We start from the raw sequence: 15,524 nt of genomic DNA on the forward strand, positions 1-15,524 counted from the left end.
GGAGACTTTGAACTCAGCCAACCCCAAGTAGGTCATGATTGGTGCACTCCAAGGATAGGCTGTTTTGAATTTTTTTGGACTTGTTTGCTTCGCATCTTCAGGAGGAAAACATCCAAAATCTGGCAAAATATATCTCTGCTATACTTATCCTCAGTCCCAAGTTTTCAGTCATTATGCTGGTAAACACTGAGATACGCATACATATAAATTATACAACGGCCTTTACTAATAAATTGTTTATTAAGACTTAATTTGAGTTGTCTGCTGCAGGTCTGGCGAAAAAATCCCACAAATGTTCCCAAATAAGTTTTTGCTTAAAAGACCCTTTTTTTTGCACAAAGTTAACTTCGAAATGATCACAGATTAAGGTGAGTGTGCATTGCAGCGAGAGCCCTGTGTGCTTCTCAAGCGCTGTATTTTCCAACTTTATAAGAACAAAACCAAAGCGATGCAGTAATTTGGTTTATAGCTCAATGCCTCCTAATAAAAAGCTCATTTGGAAAGTCTCAAAGTAATTGTTTCCGGTTGGAGGACGACAGCAGGCCTCGGTGTTTGTTGTCAGTTTGTTATTCGTTACCTAACAACAGCAGCTCAAAGACTCTTTCTCTTTAGCTTTAAATACATATTTTTTTTCTTTTGGACAGAGACGTTTTTTTATGTGTGTGTCTGTGTGTGTTTTTTCTTCTAAAGCACTCAAAGGCTTTGCTCTGTCTTAAACAATTCATGGATGGAACTTGCTGGATACTGAGAGTGTGACTCACCCGCTCCACCTCGGGAGGCAACGAGACCAGCTCTTTTTCTTTACCTTGGATTTGTGTGTTGTTTTCTGTTCGTCAAATAAATTTGTTACACAAACCCTCTGAGACTTTGAAGCTCCGGCCAAGCCTTTTTATTTTATGACATTGTACTAACGCAGCATATTAGGCGTCTTTGGAGGGAATGAGATAACTGCTGTTGATGGTGCCTCAGTGTTATATTGAATGTTGAGCTATTTATTGAGTTGTCGCGGTGACGTCTGACTGCGTGTGTTTGTGTTTATTTCGCTTTCTGTTTGGGTATTTTTGTCCCTCAGCTTTCATTTCTAGCCCAGACGACATAGACATTTCCCTAAGAGCTGAAAGTGATCCTGGGCTCCTTTGTGTGTGTGTGTGTGTGTGTGTGTGTGTGTGTGTCCTGGCTCTGCACTGGCCTCCGCCATGTTAATGTCATTATAGCTGGTGTACAGACGAGAGGCCTGGCCAGTTAGTGGCATTGTTGAGTATCACCTTACGCTTACGTTGCGTCCAGCTGGCCTGCGGCTGCCAAAGCTCACTGAAATAGCCGCCGCGTATGACTATGTGTGGTTGTGTGCGTCTGTTTGTGTGTGCGAAAAAAAACCTGTGCACTGCTTTTTCTTCTTTTTTTTTTATCTAAACAGCCACACAACACTCCCTAAAGCCACTTAAAATATGTTTTGAGAGATTGTCACATAACCCAACTGACATGTTTTGGAAGAAAACACCAAAATCAACCATGTGTCTCCGGTCGATTGTCCACTCAGGCTCCAACTAATCAGAACATGGAGTCATAACATGTAGAATTTCTAAGTCTGAACCTTAAAAGTGTCACAACTCTGAACAGGAGCTCTGTAATGTTTACATAAAAAATAATTCACTGCTTTGAACCACGAGGGACTACTTTTCCTGTTTCCGTAGGAGGCGAACACGGTGGGTGATGGCAGGTAAATCTACAGGCCACATAAGCAGGAACACAAACAGGTTTTTTTAATCGCTCCAAGATCTGTTTTCTCACTTTGGATGATGCCTGTTATGCAAACCATCACTCGACAGCCGGTTTTAAAATTGCAAATGTTAAATGATGAGGACACATGGATGTTTTTTAGTGTCTCTGCTTACGCAATTAAAGGGTTAAGTTGACCGAAGTGCTGAATAGCAAAATGATTCACCCAAAGCTGTCAGCAGATCCTTCGCCAGCCTTCACAGGACAAAAAAAGAAAGCAATTCATGTAAATGAACAATCCAACACGAAAGTTTACTGACTAAAAAAGTGAAGGTTGAAACTGTACGGCTGCCCCTCAATACAAAGATGTTGCCATCAGAAGTCAGAGTGAACAGAAGTAATATTGTCCTTAACAAACTATTCATCAATTGTACATTTTTACACTTTCAACTTAAATTGTTTAAAAAGCCAAACTCGCAGAGTTAAGCTCTCATCTGTTGTTTCTCAAACATTTCTCTGAGACTTCTTAACTTTTGCACAGTTTTGAACTTAGTATTTAATTGAATGAGGCCCATTATAGAGAGATGCATTTTGTCTGTTGAATAGTTGAAAAGTGCAGTTTCTGTTGGTAGAGCAGAGTAAGTCTGGAGGGAGGAAATGGTTGTATAGAAACTTATATTGGCTCTGCTGGTGAGTTTGGTCTTTGTAGGAAGCGAGCCTGTTAAACCGACAGCTCAGCCATGTCTTGATTAAAGGTCACAGTAATGTTGCTGTATTTGAAGCCTGAATGATATACATTATAATAATGTATACTACAAAGCTGAGTACTGGCACCTGCAAATAGACTGTTGAGTGTCTACTTCTTTGGGGTTGGAGCCTCAAGGGGTGGAGGGCTGGTGGCGGTGTTAAGGGCTATGAATAGGAGGAATGGTGAAAAGGAGAAGGAGGGGAGGGGAACGGGGCTGACGGACAGCTCTATTGGCACACAGCAAAGTGAAGGAAAGAGAGCAAGAAAGATGAAGAAAATAGGAATAGAGAGGGAACGGTGGGAGGGGGCCGATGAGGGTGCCAAACTTGATTGGCCCGGGAGGAGACAGTAAACGGTTGCGGGTCAGCTGGAGGCAGGCCGTGCTGGCGGTGGGCAAGTTGTAACTGTGGTAATGAGCTCAGTACGGTGTGGATTAAAAAAAAACAACAGTGATGTTTAGAGCGTTCGCAACTGTGGGGTGACACGAAAGAGTCGGGTGTCTCTTAAATTATGAAATATACATTCAGCAGCAGTATCGGGCTGTAGACCCAGTTAAAGCAATAGCGTGTTAAACATACACAGATGTGATTTGTTTCTCCAGTGCTTGTTTTTGACGTGAATGTTAAGCACCTCTTCCCTTCTGTTTTTGTCCTTTAACTTTGATTTATTTAATTAGTCCTTTGGTTTGATTTACTCTGTGTGTTTAATTAATTTAGTCCTTGATTCGTCAACTTGTCTGCTTTGAATTGCTACTTTGTTTGCTCCGCTTGAGGCCTGTGTTAAATAGTAATGAAATATCAAGTACAGTACGTGATGGGTGGGTTTTTGCTGTCTGAAAGCCATTCAAAATACAGTCTATCCTGAATAAGTGTGCTTCCTCTTCACTGCAACTGCCTGAACAACAGAACTCAAAAGCCTTGACTGTTTTTAACCAGAAAATCCCTCTGCGATGAAGACAAAAGCTTTTATAGGAGCATAATCCAATCGCGTACACAATACAATTGGAGACTCATGAAAGAAAATTTAAAAAAAGTCTATAATGCTGCTCCAAAAGGCAGCAGTCCAGTATCAAACCAGCGTGCGCGCAGGCCAAACCTATTTCAATCTTGACTAAACAAAGTAAAGACAGCTCCTTATTGCAGTCGCCACAAGAGCTTTCAAGTAGACCAAAAGTAGACCAACCGCATGGAATATTTGCAAATTTTGACCCAGGTCTGCTGTTAATCTGTATTTTGGATCAGTCTTCCTCTATTGGTGCTGTCCTAGTCTGTTTTCCAGAACCCTAACTCCACTGTGCATTAGTTTTCCATCGTCTCCTCCCATTAGGCCTCTAACTACTTAACTTGTGCTCTGTGGTGCATCTGATAGCGCTACAGTGCAAAGCGGTAATGTTTAGCATCTTTTCAAGAACCATGAATTCAATCTTCTTTTAAACTTTTAATGTTTGGAGCACCAAACTAAAACTTCCAGTTATCATGATGAGCAAATCATCATGAGCGATGGCCGCGTTCCACTATGCATGCTATTGTTTAGCACTGCAAGCTAAAGTCCTTATTCTTGTTTCTGGTCTAGTTTTCCACTCCTGTTTGCTCTTTCTATCTCCCTCTGTCTCTCTTTTCTTTAGTCCTTTGTTAGGCGGTTGCTTCCTGCGGTGAGCATGGCACTGCCCAGGCACATGTTCTGTGGTGGGCCTGATTACAGCCCTGCCGTAGTGCTGACATTGGCCCGCGTCGACTCCTCATCTATAAACACACACACACACACACACACATATATGTACATATACACGCCGGCCCCTAAGTTCCACCAACTCTGCCAGCGGCTACCGCGGCATGACTTCACCCGGCAACCATTCCTTGCGTCAAACAAAATGCCTCTGTCACCAGAAAAAGGAGGAGAGGCGGGAGGGAGGGAGGGAGGGAGGGCAGGGGATAAGAGAGGAGAGGAGAGGAGGAGTGTAGATGTGCGGTAGCTGTGCGGAGGGTTCGATGTTTTCCACCACAGTTTGGGAGTGTGGTGGGGTAATTTTAGCTGGAAGGCCCCAAGGCAGGCTGCTTGTAGAAGTTATTTGTCTCAGAAGTGGAGTGGCAGGCAGAAGGCAGAATCAGAGAGCGCATGATGCTGGGAGGCTGGGGAAGACACTGTTGATTAGCGCGGCCCTGAAGGGGCTATGACTGAGCTTATGGCACGGTCATGACCCAATACCCCTCAGATACTGTGAAGTATAAGTTATGAAGCTGCAACGAAGTAAACCGCCCACTTTTAGGTGCTGGACTTTCCTTTGTGCCAACTCAACCTGGCAATTTGTTTTATTGTCATTACCATCGCAGTCGTCCCCAGTGACCCAACTTAAAAGATGCCAGGCACACACAGGGACTTGATCCAGACATTAGATAATAAGAACTGCATTGAATTGAAACTTTTTGGGGGCAGCTCGTGTCTCCTTTCATCTTTATTTGCAACTTTCTTCGAATAACCGCTCATATGTTTTTTCTTGTGTTGCAGGAGCGGCTGCACTATGAGACGCTGAGCCAGCACCTGGGTAAGCTTGGGGAGGACGCTGGGAAGATGGTCCATCGAGTCATCGACCTGACGAGACCAGAAGATCTGGATGGTGAGCACCGCCTTACTCTTCTTCCCTGTTTCCTCTTTTTCAAAGGCTCTTCTTTTGGTTTGTTTAATTTGTTTTGTTTCGCTTACCTTTCTGATTCTTACACTCCTCATTTCTGGTAGCTTATAATGCTGGTAATTCAGAAATGTATGCAGATGCAGGAAAGACATGGTAGAAAATGGAAGGCTAGAGGGATATCCAAGGAAGGAGTTGCTGGAGCTTTGAGAAGCAGAGTCTCAGTTAGAAGCAGTCACATCCTGTTCAGACTAAATTGATACCAGTGACCCTTAACTCCGTGGGCCCCACATAGAAGAGGCCCTACTTCTGGTGTTCTGCCATCTCAGAAATCTGCAATAAAGAAGAAAGCATCTTCCAGAAAGCCAGAACACGCAGGTATTCAGGGAATACAAATATTTATTGTGCTTCTCAGGATGCTACGGTGAAGGACTCCCTCAACAGCTAAACAGAGTGTTCAATGTCAACAGTTTACGCTCTTGAACAATTTCACACTGTTATCTTCCCACAAATACATAACAAGATGCTGAATTCTCCTCCTTTTTTTTCCCGCAACGAGTGTTTGTGACACAAGATCCCACTCAGTGCAAGTATGCAAACAAGAGCAGGCGAAGACATACAGCGAGTGTGTGGTGGTTAATGGTCAATGAAGTTTACTGCAAAAAATCATTTGATAACGAATGATAGCAAGACTTCTTTTACGTAGTACATGCAGTTACCAGTTACTGGTGCATAAAACACCATTTCTGAATGTAGTCTAAAGACACTGACTTGGTGTTAAAGTTTTTCTCCCAACCCACCTGTTACTCATAAAACACAGTGTTTACAGGCGATGAGGAGTGCTCATTGTGGTTTAGTTTAGAATCAGAGGACTAAACACAGCAGCATAGGCCTTGAGATACGATCAGGCGGAAGCCAACTGACTACGGTGTGTATAGCTCATGTGTGTTTGTGTGAGCATGTTGAGGGCATCCCAGCAAGACCCCCATCACACTTTTGTTATACTTGTGTTATACATCCTCTCTCAAGGATGAAGGGCTGAAGAAACAAACAGGAAGGGCTCATCCATATCAGTGCAATATCCCACATTTTCAAGCGTGAAAGTACGACAGAAGAATGTGTCAAAGATGGGCATGCTGAGAATGTTATTCCTTTGTGTCACTACAGGGAGTAGCATCACAGAGGCAAGAGTGTTCAGGGAGGCGCGGGGCAGGAACAACGCCGAGCCCCACATCAAGAGGCCCATGAACGCCTTCATGGTGTGGGCCAAAGACGAGAGGAGGAAGATCCTGCAGACCTTCCCTGACATGCACAACTCCAACATCAGCAAGATCCTCGGTGAGATATTACAGATTTATCTTTTAATCATTTTTCTGAGCAGAGAAACTCATTTACAAACGACAAGAATCAGTTTCTTTTCCTATCGAACTTATCACCTTTTGGATGCGTTGGGACATAAAATATGTGTTAAAACCTATCTATTAAGGAATATGTTTATTTGTTCAGTAAGAATGTGTATAAATGGTGTGCGTCAACACCTTGGAGACGCACACACACAAGTCATCAGCTAAAAGTGTTTGTGGCTACAATAGAGGTTTTGCCACCATCTTGTTGAGAGGCGCAGTGTATTTGACAGTTGATGGTCCTCAAACCGGGACATTTTTCGTCATGTCAGCCTCTCCGCTCAGGCTGCAGACTATAAGAAGAAGTAGTGTGCTTTTAAACCGTGAACACTTCACACACAGAGCTCCACTATGTAAGCCTGACTAGTGTGATGGATTCATTCAGTTATAATGTAGCCGTGTTGATACTAACCTCCTCGACACAGATAGCCATTCACACGGCGCTGAGCACAGCGGTTGTTTCGGTAAATGTTCTAAGGACCACCACTGTCCGATGCAGGCCTCTAGTCAGCTCGAGGGTTGCTGAATGCTCCTCCTGAGCAACATTAACAAATTGCTTTTTCTTAAGTGGGTCTGTCCTCCTGACCTGGAACTTTGAATGGGCTCTGATGAAGATAAATCGATAGATATATACTTTATTCATGCCCAGGGGGAAATTTGTTAAAAGGGAGTTTTGTGTTTGACAAAATGCTTCTTGCGTTTATTTGATTCATCATTTGTGCAACAGTTTCACTGACAGAATCTTAATTTAAGTCAGAAATGTACTTCTTACCTTATTATGAAGAATAGTTATGTTTGAATTATTCGATTGAAAGTGATGTTTGCAGGCAAATATTAACAGTAAGATCCTGTTTGCTGGAAGCATTTAGAAATGATTTCCCTGTAATTTATCAAGCCTCTGTGGCAATATAGGAGCAAAAAGCAGAATCTAAAGTGCAGAATTGTGTACATGACTGCATGTGTACAATGCATGTCTCTCCAACGTAATAACACAGCTGGACTTTGGGGAGTGGGTGGCAGGCTTAAAAAAAACATTGTTTCCTGTGTCACAAAAGTACAAGACTAGTTTGTGATAAACCTTAATAAACAGAGAAGCGAGGCGGGGTGTGTATAATCAGAGTGCTTTGCAGATGTGCTGCGTTCCTGCGGTAATGGCCCTGTCCACTTGTTCAGAAGGTCCTCTTACCGGGGGAAATAAGAAGTACACAATGCATAATTCTTCTCGAGCCAAGAGGGAGCAGAGTGTTATCCACTCCTGAACAGCCTACTTGGTTGAAGAATTGATGGTTTCTGTTCATATGACAACAACCAACCTTAAAAAAACACCAGAAATGCTGACGTTTTCATGGTTAAACCACGGCTCTGTCACTCTTTTGTATGATTGATTTAATGTGCAGCTGAAGTGACAGTATGTCAGCATTGTCGGATCACTGATTCAGTGCTCGTTATATCTATTGTAGATGTAAACTCTGCTCAACCAGTAACATTGAAACAGCGTAGAAAAGCATGTCAATGCCTTTTTTTGTTATTCCCAAAAGTCCTTGTGGCCGTTAATAGCAGTGAGTGAGGAGTCAGCAGGCAGTCAGCGGCAGTTTGAAACGGGTAATAAAAGGTGTTTTGAGAAAGTGTGAGTCACCGCAACCACGAGAGATCCTTGAGCATGCTGCCATAACTGATCACCCAAAATATGATGCAGTTTACTGCAGCAGATTGCGAGATTAGCTGTGGACAGACGCAGAGGTGCACACTCACTCACAGACACACACGAGCAATTGCATGATCCTCCTAGACGGAGATAACTAAAAACTAAAACGTCCTTTTCTCCAGGCTCTCGCTGGAAAGGCATGACCAACCAGGAGAAGCAGCCGTACTATGAGGAGCAGGCCCACTTGAGCAAGATCCACTTGGAGAAATATCCCAACTACAAGTACAAGCCGCGGCCCAAGAGAACCTGCATCATCGATGGCAAGAAGCTGCGCATCGGAGAGTACAAGCAGATGATGCGGTCACGACGTCAGGAGATGAGGCAGTTCTTTGTGGGGTGAGTACCAGAGTTTTCCCTGGACATCACAGCTTTCTGTGTAAGTGCTCCTCGTGGTTTGAAAGAGAGCTGCAGTGAAAGAAGATGTTCAAACTCAACCTGACAGTCTTATGTGTGGAACTACTGCACAGTGTGTTGTACACAGTTTGCAATGGAATTCTGAATAGCACATCGTCATTTTTAATTACAAGGTTTAATAATTCTAAAGAAATAGCTTGTCCAACACATTTTTCTCCATCATTGTAATTACGTACAATATTAGAAGGAATTCTGCTTATTTCTTAAGAGGGGTCATTGTGCATTGACAGCCGCATGCCTTTGGTCACACACAGGCGATGTGTCTCGCTCAAGAACACTTTGACTAATTGACTGTTGCACCTGTGACCGTTCAGTTCGGTTGTCTCTTGAATAAGCATGCCGTTCTGCTCGCCACCTTGGCCTGAATACAGGTGTTTAAGCAAATCTAATTAGCTAGATAAAAGAAAAAACATCCAAATGTAATTCATGAATTCAATCTTTGTTTCTTGTATATAAGGTATTTCTTCTTAATGTGTCACAGTATGAATATAGAAGAAATATTTTAAACTACTTCCATTTGCTAGAGGTTTGCCTGGTGACCATCAGGGTTTATGGACCATTAATTAAAGATTTATTTTTGGAACCTCCCGGTTGTATCTACAAAACCCTTTTAACATGCGCTGAATAGCATTATATTTTTTAGAGTGTAGTCAGTGCAGAGAGGGGAAAAACAGTGGCATTGTCTTAATAGGAACCAGCCATGGATGTGTTTAAAGCCATCACAGTGGCCTGTGCTTGAGATGGATTTACCAGAGGCCACAGCTTTGAATAGGAGCGATTTTTAATAGCTTGTCATTTATTAAATTAGGACAATGCCGGGCGCTTGCGGGCAGTGAAATTGGACACAGACAGACATAGTGGAATATGAAATGTAAGCAGATGTATGAGAGGGAAACGAGAGCGAGGCAGACGTCACAGGCTCAATGCCACATCTACTGTGTGTGGTCAAGTTAATGCAACAAAAAAAAAAAATAGCTCATGATTCTACAGGCCTGGTCTTTCAATCTAAGCTAAATCAAATAGCTACTGGGAGCCAGTATACATCCAGATTCCATACGAACACATTCCATATAACTAAACCGGTGTTGTTTTAAAAAAGCATTTCATGTGAAAATGTGTCCGTCGGAGCGCACAGTGGTAATTGTTTCAGGAGACTGAGGAGGGAAAACTGTTAGGTGAGAAAAGTGACGGCAATTTTCCTGCTTTATGTGGTTAATTTGAGGAGCCAGAGGGCCTGCCTGAGTGATGTGCGTCGACCCTCATTCCATCTATATCTTAACAGGTTATTTAGCCGATGCGGCTGTGAGCTGGCAGGGAGAGCTGCGTGTTAGGACATGCCCGGCCAGATGAGAAGCCGTTGCTGTTTTACTTAAGTGGTCTCAGAATGAATGTTTTGTTCAAAGCAGTTTGTTTAAAGAAGGTTATAATTAATAAGTATCTGATCAAACGGCGATCCATCCACCTCGTACGTAACCAGTTGATATGCTAACTGTTGCTGTGACTAAATCCTTTTATTGTTAAAAAAAACATGCAGCCTGTCTTTGTGTTTTTAGCCACGTCCGACAGACACAACATGTTTCTGAACTGTCTCGACAATCATCAGATGGATTGCTATTACATTTTGTACAGACATTCATGATCTCCAGTGGATGAATCCTACTGATTCAAAGTGATACCCTAACGTTTCCTCTAGCGCCACCATGAGGTTAACATCTGTGGGTTTCTGTGTGAAATTTGGTTCAGACAATCATGTCCTCTCAGGCCTCAGTCTTGTTTTGTTTCTGTTGTAATTTTCTTTGATGTTTTATTCATTCTAATTCCATGGTCCTTGTGTTATGTATATCAAGGTTGTTTGGTGCCTAATACCTAACAGTTTTCCCTTCCATTCTTTCTCTTCTTTCCTTGTTTCTCAGGCCTCAGCCACCGATGACTCTCGGCAACAGCCCCGGCGGAGTAGTTTACCCAGGCGCCATAACCATGGCCACAGCCACAACATCCCCACACCTGACCTCAGACTGCTCCAGCAACTCAGCCAGCCCTGAACCTGCCATCCCTGTCATTCAGAGCACGTACGGGTTGAAGTCCGAGCCTGGCGGCGGGGGCAGCAATGGCGGTTTGGTCGGAGCGTTGGATCTGCAGAGGGACCCTACCAACGGAGCCGACGACATGGACATGTACGAGGACTTTGAGGACGAGCCCAAGTCAGACTATAGCAGCGACCGCGAGACACGGGAGGCCGTCAGTGCCAACTGAGTGTGCTCAGGGTGTCAGTTGTAAAAAGAGAGAAAAAAGAGAGAAACTCCTGTTATACTCAGAGACACTTTTTAAAAACACAGTTTATTATAGAGACCTCGAAGCAAAGCATCAGGACATGTTGCGTCATGCACTGAGCATGCCCAGACAGGATCCAAACTCAGCAGCCATGCTCAGAAAGTTCTTGGACGGTATCTCGAAAGACGTCCATTTGAAGAACAGGGCTGATGGAAACAAACGTGACCCAAGAAAACAACCTGAACAGACGTGCAGACATCAAACTGACAATGACCTTCAGTTTCCTACACTTTGACAATCTTAACAGGAGCGAATAAGAGTTAGAGGAAAGAAAGAGAACGAGAAAGAACGGGACGAAGGACAAATGAGCGACGGACACATTACTGTGTGGTTTGTAAAGAGCATGCATAGATTGTGAAACATCGGGAATTGGTCTTCAACAGCTATTTGGTCTTAATGTTTAAGGTGTGATTTAGTTTTTATCATTATGTATTTAGTTTTGTTGTGTTCTTTGTGTCCTCATTGTTTTTTGTTCTATAGACTTTTTTTCTGACAGGTCACTGCCTGTACAAACTCTGGACTGTCGGAACTTGAAATTTTAAAAGTTTTAATATAAATCCTAGCTATTGTAATCTTATAGTCTTACTTTTGTTTCTTACGAATACAGTGCATCTACATCTTGTTTTTCTGACAAACTGCTTACATTACTGTTTCTTTTTTTTTTTATATCCCAGCTCAGGTATGATGTGCCAGCTTGTGAATGTGTTGTTTTGTTTGTTTGTTTTCATACAGAAAGAGTGGTAGGACTTTTCAGACTGTCATCGAAATAAAGGGAGCAAAATCCCTTATATCACATTATTATTATTATTATTATTATTATTATTATTATTATTACTAAGTATGTAAGTAAGAAAGTACCCAGGCATTGTACAGATTTACTTCAAATGTGCCAAACCTACATTCACATTCGCTTGGGATGTTGTAGTCTTAACTTCCAATGCTGCAAGAAAAGTCTTATACAATCAGTTTTTTTCTAGGTGATGAGATGAATTCCTACTTGGTAACTGTTGGCTCCCCTCCTGGCCCAATCCCAGGCAGAGCTCAGGGAGGATGTGTTTTCATCACGCTCGCTCAGTCACAATCACACACACACACACACACACTTCAATCTCTGGCAGCCCCTCCAGCTTCGAGATGTAGTTAGAAGAGTCTGTTCTTCAATTCCACTGCATTGGTGCTTTCATGAACCACATTGCCCATAGTTCCTTGAGGCCAAACACTTAGCACATTGTGCTGTAACATTTCGTATTGGAGTCTGTCTCTTTCAATCTGGCCAAAGGTATAGACATTAAATTTCTGCTAAGACACTTCAAGAGTTGGTGAGTCTTAAAAGTGTCCCTATAGCTTTGTTCATCCAGCATCAGAGAAAAGGGGATGAGCAGCCCCAGTGTTACCCTACTGTAGAAAAAGAGTTTCTAATATTCTGGATCCCGTCACTGTATTTTGAATTGTGTTTTGAATCGGTACAAAAGTGTAAAAATGTTACTATTTTTATTAGCCTGTTAATATTCGTAAATGTCTTCTCAGCATCACGTGGGAAAGATAAACCAAACTTGTGTTTTGAGAAAAGAATTTATATAGTTTCAAGAAATGGGTTTAAGAGGTCTGTTAAAGGGCACCGTTTTCTACATTGCATGTATATTTTGAAGACGAGTAAATTATTAAGAGAAGAATGGAGGAAAAAAAGGTGCCTGATTCTTAATCAGCTTCTCAGTCAGAGCAAGGTTTGACTCCAGTCTGAAAGGAGATGTTCCTCTTCCGTCTTGTTGTGGCCCAGTGGTCAGCACCTCGTTGGGTGTGCACGCTTTTTCCTCTATTTTTCTCAAATGTCACATTCTTTCTCTGAAGACACAATATTTTTTCTTTGTCTCTTTTCACCACACTCTACATTTGGAACATTTTCAACAACCTGTGACCTTGGGGTGGTCTCTGAGTGCTCTTTTTAGCTGTTAGCTGTTTCACTAGTCTTCGTGGCTCCATGTTTCTCACCATATCTGGCAGTTTTTACTTGGGTAAGCTTCACAAGCTGGGACAGAACATTGTTTTTTGCTTGCGTCACAGTAAAAAAAAGCCTCATGCATAGACATTTCTGTTAGTGTCATACGCATCCTAAGCACTGGATATAAATTCTATGTTTTTTTAGTTTTTTTTTAGTATTGACTAATGTGAAGTTGTTGTTTGATTTTCAACATGATACATTAGAACAGTCAAAAGTCACATGTTTGGACTCTATAGGAAGCCTCGTACATGCTAGGCACAAGTAAATTGCCATTTCTTCAGAAGCATTTCATTTATTGAAGCAAGTTTTGTTGCTGCAGCTCTAGTGCCGCCTAAAGGGGTCACATCGCCTCTGATCTCTTTGAAACCTCATGCTCTTGTCACTTGTGACCTGCAGAAGCAGAACACAAGTTTCCTGGTCGCATACATTTTGTGATGAGTATTGTATTTGAAATTCAATTGTGCGTTTTAACATTTCATTGTATTTATTAGCCAGCTTTGGCTCTAAAAAGTGTCAGTACAACTTGGTGAGAAAGACAATCAAAAAAAATAAATAAATAAGAAGTAAAGACTTGAGATTTTCCTTATAAATGTGTCACTTCATCATTGCTTCATGTGTTTCTTTGACTTTTGTGGAAAGATGGGAGTTGCACAATTTGTTCATATGCAAAAAAATATGGAAAAGCACTCATACCTATTGTGTTGTGCACGTGAAAGCACTGCGCACAAGCTACAGGTAGTGCTGCAGGATTTTTTTTTCCATTACTCTAAAGAGTGCTCTTACTTTCCAGGCATCTAATAATTTCCAACACAAGGCTTTCTGTTTCCAAAGTCGAGCTATTCCACTTGGTCCTTATATTTTGGTGGCCCATTACAGTAAAATGTGGCCTATTGTTCCATTGTGCGTGCGTGTGTGAGGTAACGCCACACATACTGACTGTGCTGTGGTGTATACGCCACGGCGCCGGTGCTCGCTGCAGCCAATCCCAGCATTTTGGAGAGAGAGGAACAGAGGGCTCAGCCATATGCAGCCACATCATAAATCTCAATGTAATTCCCAAATCAACTGTAGCGTCACCCTGCAAGGGGCGCCGGCAAGTTTGTCACACACTCCTTTGTGTGCACTTTTGTGTGTGTGTGCGTGCGTGTGTGCGTGTGTGTGTGCTATAGCTTTTAGTTGGGAGGGGTGTTTGAAATCATACTTGTGCTGTTGCCATGCTAATCTCGGGAAATAAGTCATCATAATTTACATTTCCTTTCTCCTTTCTGCAGGATGAACGTTTAGCTGTTTGCAACTTGACAGATTGTTCCTGTGTGTACATGGCTGTGTGAGTGCATGCAAAGCTTTCAGCGCCTCAACAAGGGAGAGCATAGTTCAATACAGTGCAGTCATACTTCATAACTTGATGTATACATTCATATACAGACTTCATTTAGCCAGGGAGGAAACAGGTGTAATCTGCAATGTTCCATGATATCCCAGTTGTTAAAGCTACTCGTAGCTACATTTAAAAAGATTAGCAGTCAGAAAAACATACAAAATTGACCCGAGTCAAATTCGTAAATAATTTAAATAATTTGTGTGCACGGAGTATCAGACCTGGGTGGGGCTTGCATCTGGAAATGAGTCACAAAAATCAAATTGAGGGACTAGTTTTCGGTGGTCATTCAATTGAGTCACTCTTGAATTGTCCCAATGAGGCCAATGAGATAACCTCCGACCACACATAAGAATCCTCTGCTTGAATAATATTGTGTCCGCTGTGGTGTTTCCCACAAAGAAAATCTTAGGAGTGTATTTACTCTTCTTTTTTTTCTGACATTTTCTGACATACTACAACATTACTTTGATGACTTTTTAAATGAAAATGTTACGCTACTCTATGAGTTTTTTTCAGTAATGTTACAAAAAACTGTACCAATACTTTTTATGGCATACTATACTTAAAAAAAATAAAATACAGAACAGAAAGCTTTTGAAAAATGTTACTCTTAAAATAAAGTACTTTTATTATTATTATTTCATTGAACTGTTGATGCCCTGCAGCTTTAAATTCATTTAATTCAGGTGTGATGTCAATCAAAAAAGCGAAAATATCCATATTATTCTCATCTTCTAAAAAGAGAAAAATTGTGTGCAGGGACTTTATCTGCAGTTATTGAAACCACTTGTTTCAGATCTATTCCTCTCTCCGTTAACATTATTGTTGGTCAGTGAATTAATTTATTAGGAACCTAATCATTTTCAACATACCATACTATGACTTTTTTAATACTTTTTTGACATACTATGCTATCACTTTTTTAGGACTTCGACAGACAGTACTATGACTTTTTATGATTTTTTTCAAAATACTATACTATGCCTTTTTATGACTTTTCGAAAAAACTATATTATGATATTTTTCTAAAATAATGACTTTTTGACATCCTATACTATTACATTTTTCGACATACTGTACTTTACAACATACGATACTGTTACTTTTTGACATGCTATACCATGACGTTTTTACGTACTATATTATGATTATTTTTAACATCCTATACTAAGGACTTTTTATGACATTTGTAAACATC

The 15,524-nt window shown here is 41.6% G+C and overlaps 1 protein-coding gene across 7 annotated transcripts in view; it reads left to right on the plus strand.

The window, feature by feature from the left end:
* Positions 1 to 13,535, plus strand: part of LOC142947762 (transcription factor SOX-6-like) — a 104,390-nt gene extending 90,855 nt beyond the window's left edge. For all 7 annotated transcript variants that reach the window (XM_076089567.1, XM_076089562.1, XM_076089568.1 and 4 more), the window contains 4 exons: positions 4,973 to 5,081; positions 6,261 to 6,431; positions 8,324 to 8,537; positions 10,529 to 13,535. In XM_076089567.1, the coding sequence (XP_075945682.1) occupies positions 4,973 to 5,081; positions 6,261 to 6,431; positions 8,324 to 8,537; positions 10,529 to 10,868 (834 nt within the window). In that variant the 3' untranslated portion in view covers positions 10,869 to 13,535. The remainder of the gene's footprint in view (positions 1 to 4,972; positions 5,082 to 6,260; positions 6,432 to 8,323; positions 8,538 to 10,528) is intronic.
* The last annotated feature ends 1,989 nt before the right edge of the window (positions 13,536 to 15,524 follow it).

This window comes from Anarhichas minor, unplaced genomic scaffold (assembly GCF_050575085.1).
Source record: "Anarhichas minor isolate MPS153535 unplaced genomic scaffold, ASM5057508v1 ptg000011l, whole genome shotgun sequence".
Taxonomy (NCBI): domain Eukaryota; kingdom Metazoa; phylum Chordata; class Actinopteri; order Perciformes; family Anarhichadidae; genus Anarhichas; species Anarhichas minor.